At 37.7% G+C, this 15,641-nt stretch overlaps 1 protein-coding gene across 2 annotated transcripts in view; it reads left to right on the forward strand.

Moving 5' to 3' along the window:
* The window catches only part of TDRD3 (tudor domain containing 3), a 93,972-nt gene that overhangs the window by 21,735 nt on the left and 56,596 nt on the right, over positions 1 to 15,641 (forward strand). Inside the window, exon 2 of one of the 2 annotated variants that reach the window (XM_065744008.1) lies at positions 15,401 to 15,485. In XM_065744008.1, coding sequence (XP_065600080.1) covers positions 15,401 to 15,485 — 85 coding nt within the window. Of the gene's footprint in view, positions 1 to 15,400; positions 15,486 to 15,641 lie in introns of those variants that run through there. The other variant, XM_065744009.1, reaches the window with a different exon arrangement.

Below are 15,641 nucleotides of genomic sequence, written 5' to 3' on the forward strand. Positions count from 1 at the left end.
ACATGTAAGTTCAGGTCTTCCAGTAAAATCATTTGCTCCTGGGATTTTGTAGGGACTGGCCTTGGGGGAACATACTGAATTGCCTAACGAGCTTTCGAAAGTGCTTTTACAAGCTGAGAAACTTTATAGCACGAATACATTGCACTTTTTTTTTAATGTAGGAAGGGAATGAATTTACCTTTTGGAGCAAAAGGTTGCTGTACCTGCTTGAACATAACAGTAAGCTGCTATTTTGATGGCAAACCATGCTATGTCTCCATAGAAAGGATTGGAGCTGCCACTGAGAGGTTCCAAATAATCTTGGCCCAAATTTCACTACTACAGATAGGCATAGCATCATTTCTATTTCTTTTTCTATTTTTTTTTTCCCTCCAGGGAAAGACACATTCATTTTTCTCTATTGTACTGGCTCAGCCACCTGAATTTGTCATAGCAATAATTTTGTTGTAAGGTGCTGCCAGCAACTACTTGGCTGTCGTCCTGCAACAAGAATAGACTGTATCCAAGTTCTGATGCTGACTCCTGTGTAGGTTAACCTTTGTAATCCACCTCAAATAAGCACATGCTGTTTGCGTGGGACAGATCTGGCCTATTCATAGTAATATTCTGCCTGCATTAGGTAGATCGCATGCAAACTATTTATTTAATGTCCCTAGCAGTTGTTGCTGAGTAGCTTCCCCACTTTGAGGTAGTGTCACTAAGAAACTACCCTTTGAGAAAGTGAATCCTCTTTTTGTCATGTGCATTAGCAAGTAACAAGTGCGTTCAGTTCACTTTCATCTGACATATGACATGATAACTAGCAACCTTTAAGTGCAAGATGTTATGACCTGAGATCCAGGATGTCACAGGAGAACTGGGAACGCTGCAAAGCATACTGTAAGCTATCATCATGTTAAACATAGGATGCTGTACTTGAAAGCTAGCTCTCAAGATGGCCCAGTGATCTTGTATGGGGAAAATTCAATTGAGCGTTCTTGAAAATGTGAGCTGTTGAACAAACCTTTTAGGAGAAACATCAGAAAGTTAGGAAAGTGGCGTTTTCTTGGGGTTTTTTTTTTTTTTGTTTGTTTGTTTTTTTCACTTCTAAATCCACTTTAATAGTGAGACATACATATATATTTTTTCTTTCACCCACTTTCTGCAAGCATTTCATTATGTCACCCAAATGATAAAGAAGAATCACAAGGAACATGGTAAAGCAGGGGCCTTATTGTTTGAAGTGCTCCACCTTTTTCATTTAATGTCTCTAATTTATCCATCTCAATTATCTTCACATTGAAAATTATTGGCCAGAAATCTGACAGCATTACCTTTAAAGTCCCTTATTTTCACTATATGAAAAACCAAATGTTTTATACTTAGTGTTTTTGTGATTCTGGTGGTAGAAACGATTCAGAGGCTTTTGTTGTTGTTACTGCCTCTTTAGATTTTTCCGTGTGAAAATCAGAATCTCAGAACCATCAGACAACATTCTGTTCTGTAAACAGTTTGATAATTTTTCTGTGCTTTTTCTGTGTTTTTTACAAACAAATGCAATCAAATGACAAGCAACAGCAAGCACAAATTCACGAATGAGGCATGACAAGCTGTGACAAGGAAAAAGTATAGTTTTGTTTGTTTAATAAAGCTATTTTTTTTTGTTGTTGTTTTTATGGTACGTAAGAGCAGGCATGGCTTATATTCAGCAGGCACGATTGTTAGTAAGATGAAGGAGTATGTACAGCAAGTGACAAAATCAAACCTGAAAGGTTGCAAGCACGTTGAGGGCAAGGCTTCAGGATTTAAAATGAGCTTTGTAAAGGATACAGAATGGAAGGGAATCAAAGGAAATACATTTGAATAGGTGTATTGCAGATCATTGTATGTGTCTATGTAGGATAATCAACTGCCTAACAGGATTCATAAACAGCAGTCCTGCAGAAAAATATGATTTTTTTCCCCCCATTATGTCTTGCACACATTACACAGTGTTATGTAGTATTATGCAGTTGAATGGGGTATAAAAAACAACTGTTCTGGTTGTTAATTGGCTATGGTTTTAATAGAGAACAGAAAATGTTCTTTCCTTCTGATCAGTGCTGTAAGGCATCAGCTGCAGTTTGGGTACAGCACCCTGGGAAAGATGTATGGATGAGGAGAAGGGAAAGATAGACTGAATAGAGAATGAAAAAACAATGTGACCTTTTAGGGAAAGGCTAGAAGAGTTGGGGCTGTGTAGTTTAAAAAGGGAAACATAAGAAATACAAGTCTCCAAATAGTAGTTAAAACTCTCATTGCTTTCAAATACTTGAAAGGCAGTAATAGCCAAGGAGAGGCTAAGGAACATACACCTGACTTTTAAAACTACTTTAGTTTTTAGTATATCTATGTAATATGATTTTCCTATTAGAATTAATGTGTGTGATACGAGAGGCAAATATTGGTCATACTCAAAATTACGTTCAAAAAATTTGGTACTTATTTCCTGTTTATATTTGCTTTCGAGTTGCTTTTGTCCTGTCCAAATTTTGGTAAGGCTAGTGGAATTTAAATCCTACTGTACTGTCTGCAATTCATGATCAAGTTTTAAATGTTTCCATTTGTTTTGGCAGAGAACAGATTGTTGTCTGATGGCAGACCTGGCTTTTCTAGGCAGTGGAATGCCAGAAGCATTACAGCTTCACTTTGTTCCTTGCAATAATAATTTAGCATAAACACTATAATTGCTGTATTTACCTTCATTTCATAATCTAGAAAAACATCTTTATAAATTACATAAATTTAGAAGGCTGTAACATCAGGAGTGCAGGAGGAAAAGAAAAATGGTACTAAATTGATTTTAAAACAAACAAAAATAACCAAGGTGGTTCTCATCCTCATTCAGATTTTCACTTTCTGCTTTGCCCATGTTGAATAAGAATGATTCCTGTGGGTGGAGGGTTCGTAGCTTTTACGTGTGGTCAGCTTTTTCAATTAAATCCATCTGAGAGGGTGATTTTAGGGTTACTCTTTGTTACCAAACTACAGACTTCTACAATGTAGGCAACTAAATAATGGTGTCATCTTAGCTTTTGATGCCTGATAATCTTGGTAGATGAGTTGCTGTGTTCCTATCTGTTATTGAGGAAAACTACTTTAGAAAGACAGCTAAATAAAAATTCTAGGTATAGATTACAAATCTGTATTTGTTTTCTTAAGGATGGCTGTATAACATTTAGAAGGTGTAGTTGTGACCGATTTAAAATAAATAAATAAATAAAATAAAATCAATATCAGTAACACGAGGATTCAATTGCCTACATTTATCTGTGTGATAGTTTCTTGCAGGTCTGTTTCAGTACTGGAACCGTTATTGATTCTCAATTCCTTCCCAAGTCATTAGTTGATGAAAATACATACTAAGGTCCTGTACAGTAAATTACCACTTGATTAGTTCTATTGTACAAGCTCAGGACTGGTCTTGTTTAATTCTTGTCTGGCTTTTTATAGATCGTTGAGCTCTGTAATCGGTCATATAATCAGCTTGGTTGCACAGAGGCCACGCGTGTCTTGACTGTTTGCTGTATGTCTCACAGATGTCAGTAAAGCAGGTCATTAGGTCGCAACCCTTCTACAGTTTGGGAAGACATATGGCTTGAACCTCTGCTGAGGCAGCAGTATCATGCAAAGCAATTTTTGCTCAAAGAGAAAAGATGGAAAAACTACCACGCAGAAGTATTAGATGTATTCTGAATGGGGATTTAGCATCTTCATCTCTTTTTCTACCAGTGTCAGCAACTGACTTTTACTTTTCTCTTGTACTTAAATGTAAAGTGTATATGTTAATTACTTGCTAAAGGATTACCGAATCAACCTAAAGGAGCTTAATTGCTTTTGCTCCAAGGTGTGAAAGAAAAAGAAAAAAAATTCACTAACCTAAATGGCTGACATCAACATCTGTGAAACTGTACCTATTTCCAGTTGAATTTATAACAATGAAAATAAATGCAAATATATAATAAAACAAAATATACACCGAAATGTGATTAGAATACATTAACTGAGGGTGCATAATTTTAAATGATTTAATATTAGTGTTAGAATAGTTCACTTGGAAGGGCCATAGAGAGATTCAGTCCAGCTGTCTGACCTCATCAGAGTTAGCTAAAAGTTAATTGCATTGAGGCTGTTGTCCAAAAGCCTCTTGAACACTGGTGGGTTTGGGGCATCAAACGTTTGACTGAGAAGCCTGTTTCAATGTTTGACCTCTCTTGTGGTAAATTAACTTTTCCTAATGTCCAGTCTGAACCTCCTATGGCGCAGCTTTGTGCCATTCTCATTTGAAGTCAAGACTACATTTGCAAATTCAAATATAATGTAAATGCAAAATACATTTCCAAATAGGATTAAAATAACAAATTGATTGGAAGATATATTTCAAATTATCTTCATTCATGCTTTTGCTCTGAGTAGGACTCTAGATCAGAGTGGCTCTAAATTTACAGAGCTGTGTGTTGAGAAACATCTTGCGTCCAAGGCTGGAGGCCTCACTCTGGGGGGCAACCTGCACTTCATAACCTGTAGTGGCATTTTGTATTGAAAATTAAACAGCTCATAATTTCCTTTGACATTTATATCTGAATGTTATGTACAGCTGCACTGCTACTGTATAATTCTGATTTGATTTGTGTGGTTTTGTAATGCTGTCCTGAGTTGTTTTGAAAATAGATCCTAGTATTCTTTGTGTGTTTTGGGCTGCTACTGAGCCATGAGTTAGTGTCCAGAAAATAGCAACACGACTGCATGTATTTCATGAATGATTACTAAGGTAGAGCTCAGTACTGAGCACTGCAGCGTTGTAGTTTTTTCTTATCCGTGCGCAATACTTTGGATTTATTGATGTTAAAATCCACCTGACATCTCATTGTGTAGTCACAGGGTGCAGGAAGCTTTTAGATTTTGGTATGTTCTGGAACTCTGTAAATCATCACCAGCTGTCACCTTGCTGTCTGGTCCTTTGTCTTAATGCTTGTGGCACACAGTGCAGACCAGTGTGATGTATTTGTTGTTAATTAATCCTCTAGAGTAGCACCCATATTCCATTCATATCTTTCCTTTTCCGTGTTCTGTATGTGATAACAAAGGTTTCTTCTTTCTTCTTCTGGCTTAACTGTTCAGTTTCTCTAAGTACCTTTGGTGATGGGTCTTGTCAAAAGCTTTTCAACTGTCTTCCCCTCTTCCCCTTGTTCTGCTCATTTTCTTCATCCTGAAAAGAAGTCTGATCTCTGCATGAGGGACATCTTCCATCTGCAAGAAATATGTCTTCAGCCCAGTGCCTCCAACCTGACAAATTATGACCTGCCATTTTGCCTATGTAATACTGTTTGCACGTAAGGGTCTTTAATTTCTATGATTAAATGTGATGGCCGCTTTAAAAATAGTATGTGATGTTTTAGTATTTTCCAGTGTATTGGCAAAGGTGTTGATTTAATGCAGGTCAGCAATTTTGCATTTGGGCTTTAGTTGAGCTCTTGGGCAAACAGTTTTGTTACCGCTGTTGTTATTCTAAACCCTCTCCTAATATAATATTAGTTTAAGAAACTGGCTTGGATACATATTTCAGCTGCATTAGTTTGGAAACCTTCCAAATCACTGTTGTAGAGATTTAGTTTAGAAATTGAAAGAAACATTTAACTTGTGTATTACAGCTCTTGCTTTCTTGATGGTTCCTCTTGCATGTCAGTCATTTATCAACCTTGTCATCTGTCGGGCTTCTTGCATCTGCTTTGAAAATTTTAATTTGTTGTTACCTTTTATCAAAGTAATCCTCCAGCATATTTTCTCGATCAGTCTTTCTGCTGACTTCCTTTTGTTTGTGCGGTTGGTATGATTAATCTCCCTTTTTTCTTTTGAAGCATGTCAGGTTTTGCTTTTTAAATGTATAATTCACTACCACTTCACTGCTGGCTTGGGTGAAATGATAACAATAGTATTGGAATTAAGTTCTTTGGGAAACCACAAACCAGTAAATACATTTTTCATCAGGAAACGTTTATTTTCCACAGTTTAAAAATATTTTTTTGATAATTAAGTATTACTGTTCTTGAGCTTTTGCCTGTTTCTTGAAATTGATAGAAACTCATTTTCTGTGTCTGTGAGATTCTAACAGAAAACGTATATAGCTCTTCACCTTGTTGTCTTCACAATAAAAAGATGCAGCCACTGGAGTGGAACAGAGTTCTCAGTGTGACTCAGATGCTCACAGTCTTACATACGTGGACGTGAAATAAGTGATTTCTCTGCCTGCGTTTTGCTGTGATTGATGATTACCTCTGGGTTATGGCACTTGGGTTGTTACCTCCAGTGAAGGAAGTTATGCTCTGTCTCCCCTGTGGTCATGAGGGACTGAAAAACTAAGAATACAGTCATGTGAGAGAGGCGAAAGCTCATAGGCTGATGTTGAGCTGCTCCTGGTCACAGTGCTTCATTTGGGGGAAAATTTGGTTGGGGAAAAAATTCTATTGTTTTTCATCCTTTTAATCCACTTAATTCTCTAATTCTTAACAAATACTTTAGGTTTTGACATCTTTAACATGAAAAGTTTATATGCTGTTGGATATTTTTTAATGTAACCTGATTGTCAAAGTATTGATCAATAACTTCTGTTGTAAAACTCAAAATAGCAGTTTACTTACATTTATGTAAGCCTTGAGGGTAGGTCCCTTTGCATGTACTAAAAATGCTGTTCATGCAATTTAGAAGTAGATCACGAAACACCTCAAATGTGCAGCTCTCCAGCTTATTGAAAGCTACCACATGCAGATCTGACAACTTCGTAGTTTTTGTCCTGTCCTTCGGTGATTTCCTAGCTATTTGATATTTCCCATGTTTACAAGTGTCAATTAAGAGACTGGCATTACAATGGATATCTATTTTGTGCTTTCTGAAAGCATAAGGAAGTAAACTCAGCAGCCGTGCAGCGTCTTTCAGAGAGGATCTTGCTTGGTAGTCTCCTTCTGTTCATGTGAGGCATCACCCTGTGCATTTTCCCATTTCTCTACAGCTCCTTGGAGAATGATGGGGCATCCTGAGACCAGCCTCTTGTAGAGCTGTTTGATGAGATGTACCAATTCCCCAGATTTCTGTTTCTTGCTCAGGGCATTACAAGTGATCGTTTTCTGTTCTTCTGGAAACTGAAATAAAAAGAAATACTAATAACGAAGAGTTGACTTGGGTTTTCAAGCTTTGCTTCCACCATTTATCTAAAATGTCGCATGTGAAATAGATTTGATTTGGGAAAATGTAGAATCTGTGTTTTTTAATAATGGTGCTACGTTGTTGCTCAGTTTTACATTTTGTTTAACCACAAAGTTAAGTTCTTCTCTCACTTTTCTGCTGTAAAATACTTAATAGCTTGATAGGCGATTTTTCAGAATATAGTTTGGAGCCCTTCCTTGTCTTAAGAAATAAAAAGCATTCCCAGGGGTAGGAATTTCATAACTTCAGACAGCACACTACTGGATATACTGTTATAAATACTTGGTTAATGCAAGTGTTAAAATATCTTCTCTTATGGAAGAACTTGTAAAAGAAGTGTGCTGAAAACTTGCTTTACATACTTCATTTCTGGAACACAGTTTTAGGGAGGCTTTGGACGGAGATGTGCTAATAAAAAGAGAGGAGTTGTGTGTGGGTCTGGGAAGGTGTAAGAGGGAGTCAGGTTGCCTAATGGTAGCCTAGTAGTTCTGTTTGCATGTCAATCGTATTAGAGAATAATTCTGAAACTATCACTGGTTCATAGAGGTTTTGTATAAAAATAGTATTTCTCTTTGGAAGTGACAGTAAAGCTGACTTAAAGTGATGGCATAAATAATACAGACTTTGAAGCACTTGACATTGCAGGCAGTGCTAGGATGCTTTGTCTCTGGTGACCCTGAGCAGGGGTCTCCTTATCACCAAATCTAATCTCAGGTATAACACCGTTTTTCTCCCCTCCCGAATTGTAGAAGAGAAAAAAAGCTTTTCATCAGGAGCAGTGGCTGCTTCCAGACTGTGCCCCTCTTTCATGTTGATGGAGGGAAGGAAGAGGAGGTGGGAGCAGGTGGCTGGAGGAGCAGCTCAGTGTGTATCACTTAGGCAGTGAGGTGATTTTTGTGGTGTCTGATATTGTGTATGTTTAGGACCACAACTCTGAAGTTATTGGTCTTCATCTGTTTTTACTGAAAGTTTTAGGCAGGAGTAACTTAAGATGAAGCTCCTGCATTGATTTTGCTGAAAGCACTTCAGGCTTTATTTATTTATTTGCCTTTTCCTAGGCTCTGAACTTTTGCTATGCTTTCTTTAGGTCATGGTTTCACTGACAAAATAGACTTTACTCAAGGGTAATTAACTTGTGTTTGCTTCCCAACACTGGGGGGGGAGGGGGAAAGAGGGATCAATCATCTTGCTTTTACTAGATAATATTTATTTACTGAAAGTCAAATATTGGAGACACCTTAAGGAAGTTAACCCTTAAAGGTTGTCAAAAGTTTTAAAACTGTGTGAATTTGAGCTTGGGAATGCATTTTTCATGAGTGCATTGCTGGAGTTTCAGCTTGACCTGGGTTAAAGGCAGCACTTAGTGTTCTTGTGTGTCCGTAAGTAAAAAGTTAGGGAACTAGGAAACAAGTTTAGCTGTCCAGAGAGCCCAGGTGCTATACTGGCTGTGCAGCAGTTCCATGAATGTCAATAATGTTTAAAAAATAGAATTGGTATCCGTCCACCTAAATAGCAACCTAATTGCTTACCACAGTTCTGTAATTCTCAGTGAGCTTTTGGAGTGATGTAAACAAGTGGAATTCTGCCAGCAATACCTTTTTATTATTATTATTATTATTTAAATAGGGATATAATACAGTGCAGACTGTTCTAAAACTTTTTTTTTTCTTTTTTTTTCCCTTCACCATTAAGGACTAAAATGGGGAAGTAGTGTAGATTAAATTCCTGCAATGCAGTTATACAACCTGTTGGACCATACTAGAAAGAATGGCCGTGGAAGGCACACTGTCAAAATGTGAGGCATCTTCTAGGTCAGGCTTTATTTTATACTCTCATTAAGCACCTGAATGGTGAAGCATGAAGCTCTGGGCTTAAACACAAGATAAAGCTCTTTAGGAATGCAGAGCTGTTAGTGAGTAGCGTTAGGATTCAAAGTAAAATTAACAAATTGGAGAAGTGATGGGAGAACAAAAACACGCCTGGCTAGCAGTGATTGTGTAAGTACAGAGAGTAAGGCTTTGTGACTGAAGAAAGGAAAGGCACAGTCTCTTCCCCACAGATGTGGAGAAAACAAGAAGCAACAGAAAGCAATGTGGCAAGGCTAGATGTTGGGGAAAAAAATCCCTTAGCTGGATGTCAGGATAGTAATAGTAGAACTGCCAAGAATGCTACTGAAAACTACAGTGGAGGTTATTTGTCATTACTGACAGATGTTTGCCATGCAGATGAAAAAGTGTTCGGCCCTAATTTTGTCAGGACTTAGGAATCCTTTTCTTAACTCCTCTGTTCTTCTTCACCTTCAAGTTGTGTTTTATTTTCACCAGTAGTTTGCATAATACTACATCATCCTTCCAGCGTCTGAGCCTTCTATTTTAAAACAGAGCAATGTCAGTTGCCTACCCGGCGCTGCACGGGTTATAGGGCATGAAGAAGCCTTATTTTTCAACCTTATTTCCATGTTTAGCATAATAATGTTTTCAAATGTGTTTTGTATTTTTTAAAAAACAGCTGTAATGATAGTGCCTCGGTAAAATTTGTACTACTTCGGTATAATTCCTTTATAGAACTGTAATTCGGCAGAACGTTTTGAAACCCTATCAAAAGAATACACTACAAGTTTAAAATACCTAATGTGAGGGATGGGGTTGTTCTGTTGTGGAGCAATACTGGCACCCACTGGTGGCTTCGGACTACTGCGTGAAGTTGCACTTCGTTAAAATTGTTCTCACCCTTCGTGATGTTACCGAGTATCAGAAATGAGTATGCCCTCCACAAAGATTACCGTTTGTGTGGCAAGACTGCATAAATCTGTTTTCTTCGGGAAGCAATGGAAAGAACAATTTGATTTCTGCACACACACGTTGAAATTAGCCGTGTTAAATTTACTTTAAAACTCCAGAGTTGTTTCATGTGGCTGCCAGCATTACAAGAAGCACTGAGCATTTTCGGTTCCTGTTTCAGTGCGTCTGTGAAGAGGTATGAACACTGAAAAATACAAATTATATTTAGCACTTGTATTAATACTGTTTTTCTTTCTTTTTTTATTCCTTAAAATTGCCCCTTTAATAGCGAATGAATTATAGAGATGATAGGGGGAAATTATAGAGGATAGGAAAAGGATTGAAGGTAGCTGAAGATTTTTCGTTGACAATGAGCTGTTAATTGCAAATAGCAAAAGCAGGCTTTTCAAGAGAGCTGCTGGTGGGAAAAAATATCATTAAGGAAAGTTGTTTAGCAGGTAGATTTAATTCTAGAATGAAGCTTTTAGTTTAAACATTGTAAAATTTCTGCTTGCTCTCAGGCACATTTGCTTGCACGTGAAGTATTTGCTCCAGCAGTATAGTGCAGGCAAGCACAAATATGCATCTATCTTTGGTAGCAGGATTTCTTTAATGCTTCAGATGCAGGTGGTTATAGTGTGGCAGTAACAGATCTGTCTGATTAGGGCATGTCAGGATTAATCTGTTCCTGATGAGGTAAAGCAGAAGGTAAAATGAGATGGCTGGGCATACAGTTGAGACTGGTACTACTGATTTGCAGCCCCCAACAATGGGGAAAATACCAGAAAGGAGAACATGGATATCTGCGGGTAACATTCAAAAGTGGCCTATTAGGTTGATGTCACAGTTGATACAAAGGAGCAGTGGGTAAACAGCTTTCAGCTTCACCACTGATATGTTTTGTTAGGAGAAATTAGCAAAATTTGTTTTTCTTAGGAGCTAATAAAGAACATTTTGACAGAAAAAATACAGATTTGGATTTATATGTGAATGGTTCGCACAAAATGCTGATTTGTTACTAGTGGCTCCCTCCTAATAATGCTACCACTGCAGTGTCTCATTCAGAAATGTAAGAACAGGTGCTTTCTGTTTCAAAAGGAGTTGCTCTTCTGACAGAAGCTGTTGCTAAGAGGATTGTACTGCTACATTTCTCAGATGAGCGAAGCTGAATGTGTAGGGGAGGAATGGATGAGACAAATATTCCTCGGATTCCAGCAAATATAACGTGGAAGAATTGCAGGAGAAGCATTTATTTTCCTTTCTCTTCTGGTCTGTTCTCCCAAGAGAATGATCTGCTGATAAACATCTCAACCTTACGAGGCAGCTTGGAGCCCGCTTGGTTGTAAACCGATTTTATTTCTTATTTTTTAATTTGTATTAATGTTCCAAGGCTGCAAAGTCCCAGTGTAACTCATAGAGCATTACTTGGTATAATTTCTTTGAAATCGATAAAGTTGTCTGATTACTTCAGTTTATAACCTCTGAGATTGTTCAACTCTAGGTTGTTTTTTTTTTTCCTTAGAAACCAGGAGTTCTTGCAATTAATGCTGTTAAAGTTACCAGCTTTTAGAAGTTCAGTGACTTAAATGCATGCATACGTGCACTTTTCTCAAAAACAGGATAGAGTCATAGAATGGCTTAGGTTGGAAGGGACCTTAAACCCATTCAGTTCCAGCCCTGTGCTGTGGGTAGTGTTGCCACCCACCAGCTCAGGCTGCCCGAGGCCCCATCCAACGTGGTCTTGAATGCCTTGGAGGATGGAGCATCCACAGCCTCTGTAGGGCAGCCTGTTCCAGCCTCTCAATGAAAAATGTTGCCTTGACATCTATAGATGTAGTATTAGGATGTTTAAGCGTGTCGCGGATAAAGCCAAAAAAAAAATAAGATGCCTTTTGGAAACTAGTTGCTTTTTTTAAGCCTTTCGGTGTCATCTTGCAGGATTGTGTTATTTGCATTGCATGTTAAGAACTGTGTAAAAAGGTGTCAGTGGTCAGCTGTTGCCTTGCCTTTTGCTTCTTAAAACCTATACAGAGCTTGTCTTTTCTCACCCTATTATTTCATCATTTATCTACTTTCTCCTTAAGTAGACATCCATAATTGTTTGTTCAGTGGAAATATAAGAGGGAGGTTTGTTGATTATGACAGCAGTGTTCCTGTGCTGGATTGTCCCACATGCCTGCCCCCGCAAGGGAGGGAGAAGCTTGGGATGGAGGTGTGCAGAGCAAGGTGCGCAGCCAGGGCACTGAATCTGTGCGGTGCTGCCAGGTATGTCTTGGGGATTCTGAGTTCATGAGCTGGTTCCAGCGGTGTAATCTAGTTCATGGAGCACTTAGGAGTGCTTCCCACCCCTTGGTGGTAGGAATCGTGTTGGATTAGTGTAATAGGATTGCTTTGTAGTTCACGTTTCATTATCTAGGGTTGTGGTAGGTCATGGTATCTAGCAAAATGTGCAGAGCAGTTTATGTAGATGCTGTGAGGCACTTGAATGGTTGTAATGCAGGTGCTGAGCTCCAGGGCTCCTCCTGAGGAGGTTTTCTGATTTTGGTTTTGGTTCGGGGTCAGATTTTCTTCTTTTGTATAACATAGGGGAAAAGAAGATTATCAAGTGTCCTTTGCTGTGGGTTGTACCTACAGCATATCACAACCCTTATTAAGAACAGAGAGAAGAGACTTCCAGTTTAGCAAAGGAATTTCAGACTTCATAGTCCCTGTGTTTTGAGGGGAAGGATTATGCCAACTAAAGAGCTAATTTTGCCTGTCATAACTGCCATTTCATTCTTTGAAAGATGCTTTTTTTCTATAGAAGCACATTTACTTAAAAAAAAAAGAATTTCTTGGGATTACTGGCTTTTTTTTTCTTAAATAGTTTGTGGACCTGTGGCAGGAAATACTCATAACTTAAACTTAGGTAGTTGTTACTGGAGACATGTAGACAGCGAAGAGAACAAATTCACTTATTTTAAATAAGAACTTTCTGCAAAGTTTATAAGAAAACATATATATGTATTGAGAGCACTACCTGTATGAAGCAGTCTGTGTAAGAGAGTTAGATGGTTAAAACATCAGGTTAGCTTGGATCCAGGCTTCTGTCTGGGTAGGAGAAATGTGTGTTTCAGTTCCTTCGAGTGTACAGCTTTTTCTAATTGCAATTCCTCACCGAGCTCCTGACCATTTCTTTCGATTGCTTTACTTGTATGTCCTGTTGCATATAAGCACCACTTGTTATTGGAAAGCTCTGTTTAGTTTTGGTTAGGTGTTGGGTTGTTTTTTTTTTAATTTGTTTTAATTTGAAGACTGCTTTAAAAACTGCTAATCATGTTATTGCTGAAAAGCTGTAGTGTTTTCTTAAATCAAGTCAGGAGGTGTCCTCAAATGGCATTTCATTATTGTCACCTCTATAACACGGATGGAGATTTCAGTCAGCCACGCAGTGTTTCTCTTAAGCACTGTTAAATTAATTGATTTATACTAATAAGTCAGAAAAGAAAAACCTTTTTCAATGTTCACGTGTATTTATCATTTTTTCTCAAGCCCTCTGAAGTAATGAGGTAAACAAAACAGCAGAGTTCTAACATGGAAATTTGGGCTAAAGCAGGGTAGGATTTTATCAGCCGTGTTTCAGTCTTCACTTTTAAATGAGAAATGGAAACATGACTCAGCAGTGAGTTTTATGGTAGCAGAAGTAATCGATTTTATCCTATCTCGGGGAAATTTAATTCTGGATCAGATTGTTGTTTACTCACTCTCTAAAAATATTTTTTTCCTGCTGATAAATGTTAGTGCTCGCATCTCAGTACTACACTGTGTAGCTCATAATGGAGTTGCAGTTCTGCTAGTTTCAGCAGAACTGAGGAATTACTTAATTTGCACAAGAGGAGGAATGTTTCCACAACATCTGATAATCAGTTTGTGGCGTTTGTATTCCACCCACTCCTGATGCAACCAGTACTCAACTTTGCACTGAAGATGACAGGAGGTAGACTTGCAGATTTTATTACGTTTCTCTTTCTAGAAACCCTACTAGTGTAATTAAACTACAGCTGAGGCCCCAGGTGTGTAATCCTGCCTACAGGACATACCTGTTCTTGTTTCCTCTGGTAGAGAATGGGAATTCTGTTCTACTTTACATTCTCATTCCAGCTAACAAATCTGTCTGAGAATTCCAAGTGGGATTACCACTTGAATCTTCTTTCGCAGGTAGTGATACCCAAGCTCAGAGACACTCAGCTGAGAAATCTGTGTTCCTATGCAGACTAACAAATCCTGCCACCTTATTCTCAAGTGTGTATGCTTTGTATCAAAATAAGGGATTGTTTCTTTCACATTAAAAATGCCTTTTTTTTTCCTTGGTGGAGTTCTGATCCCTCAGGATTTGCTAGATGTCAATGTCTGACTTAAACAGCTACATGCTATCAAATGTCTGGGTTAGAGCACAACTGGGATCATTAATTAGTCTGGCAATGCTGCCAGGGCAATGCTCACGTTAGCTGAGCTAGAATTAAGGTTTACTGAGTCCGATTTCCTTCAGATCTTTTATTTTATACTTGGATATTATTTTCTTTAAAAATTTCTTGAAGTACTCTGGAATACTTTTTTTATTATTATTTTTAAATTATTAATTATTCTTTGAGGATTAGTGGTTTTTCATGAGGTACTTAGTACAGGAATGTTATTTGGGCAAGCTCTGTGTTTCAGATTCAGTATCTGGCAGTTATCAATGTACTGATCACTGTTGATGTTTTTAAAGAAAACACAGAACAGTGCAGATAAAGCAGATTGTCAGCTACATGGGAATAAAAACTGAGGCTTGGAGTGAGAAATAGGAGGCAAATTGAATAACACATGTCACCTTTTCTGACTACTCAAGTAAAAATTACATTCTCCCTTAGTGTCTGTGAGGGTTAGAATGTGTCAGCCCTTTTTAATTGATTATGCACATCCTTTCAATGGATTATCTTCTTCAAATTGTCAGATGAGCAAATTTATTGCATGCTTACAGAATTTTGGCAGGAAGGTGGTGATCCTGGACTGCCACTGTGAGAATCTCAAATGTTGTTTCCAAAGATGCATGTTCTATTTCTAAAGTTGTTCACCACGTTTAACTCTTAGGATACGTGGCAATACAAATATACTTTAACAAGTTACTTTACAGCTTAGGCAAGCAAGAAGAAATTTTGTAGGATGGCAATATAATGCTGCCCCTCCTTAAAGTGTTGACTGCATTGTCTTGCTCTTTAGAAAGTGATGTTGTTTCTGTGTTGTTTTGTTGGTTTTTTTTCCTATGCTTCAGTAATACAGAAAATACAAAATAAAAATAATCTTTACATACAGAATGGATATTCACCTATGACATAAATCATTATATATTCTAATATGTCTGTGTTTTGTTTTTTCATTAACAGGTATCTTTCAGATGAAGGAATTGAAACTTGCATAAATTCATCTGAAAAAGTCAATACAAATGACATTATCCTAGTTGCACTTAATGTAAGTTATGATTGTGAACTTTTTTCCTGACATCACACTAAAAGTAATATGTCTAATGGCTCAGGTGGAAGTCTATGCATCTAATTAAATACATTCTTGTCTATGTGATTTACGTAAAGGACAAAGCACCTTCCTTCTTCCCAGCATGTATGAATT

The sequence above is a fragment of the Cyrtonyx montezumae genome, unplaced genomic scaffold (assembly GCF_038088225.1).
Source record: "Cyrtonyx montezumae isolate F1298 unplaced genomic scaffold, pur_monq_1.0 scaffold_3, whole genome shotgun sequence".
In the NCBI taxonomy this organism is placed as follows: Eukaryota; Metazoa; Chordata; class Aves; order Galliformes; family Odontophoridae; genus Cyrtonyx; species Cyrtonyx montezumae.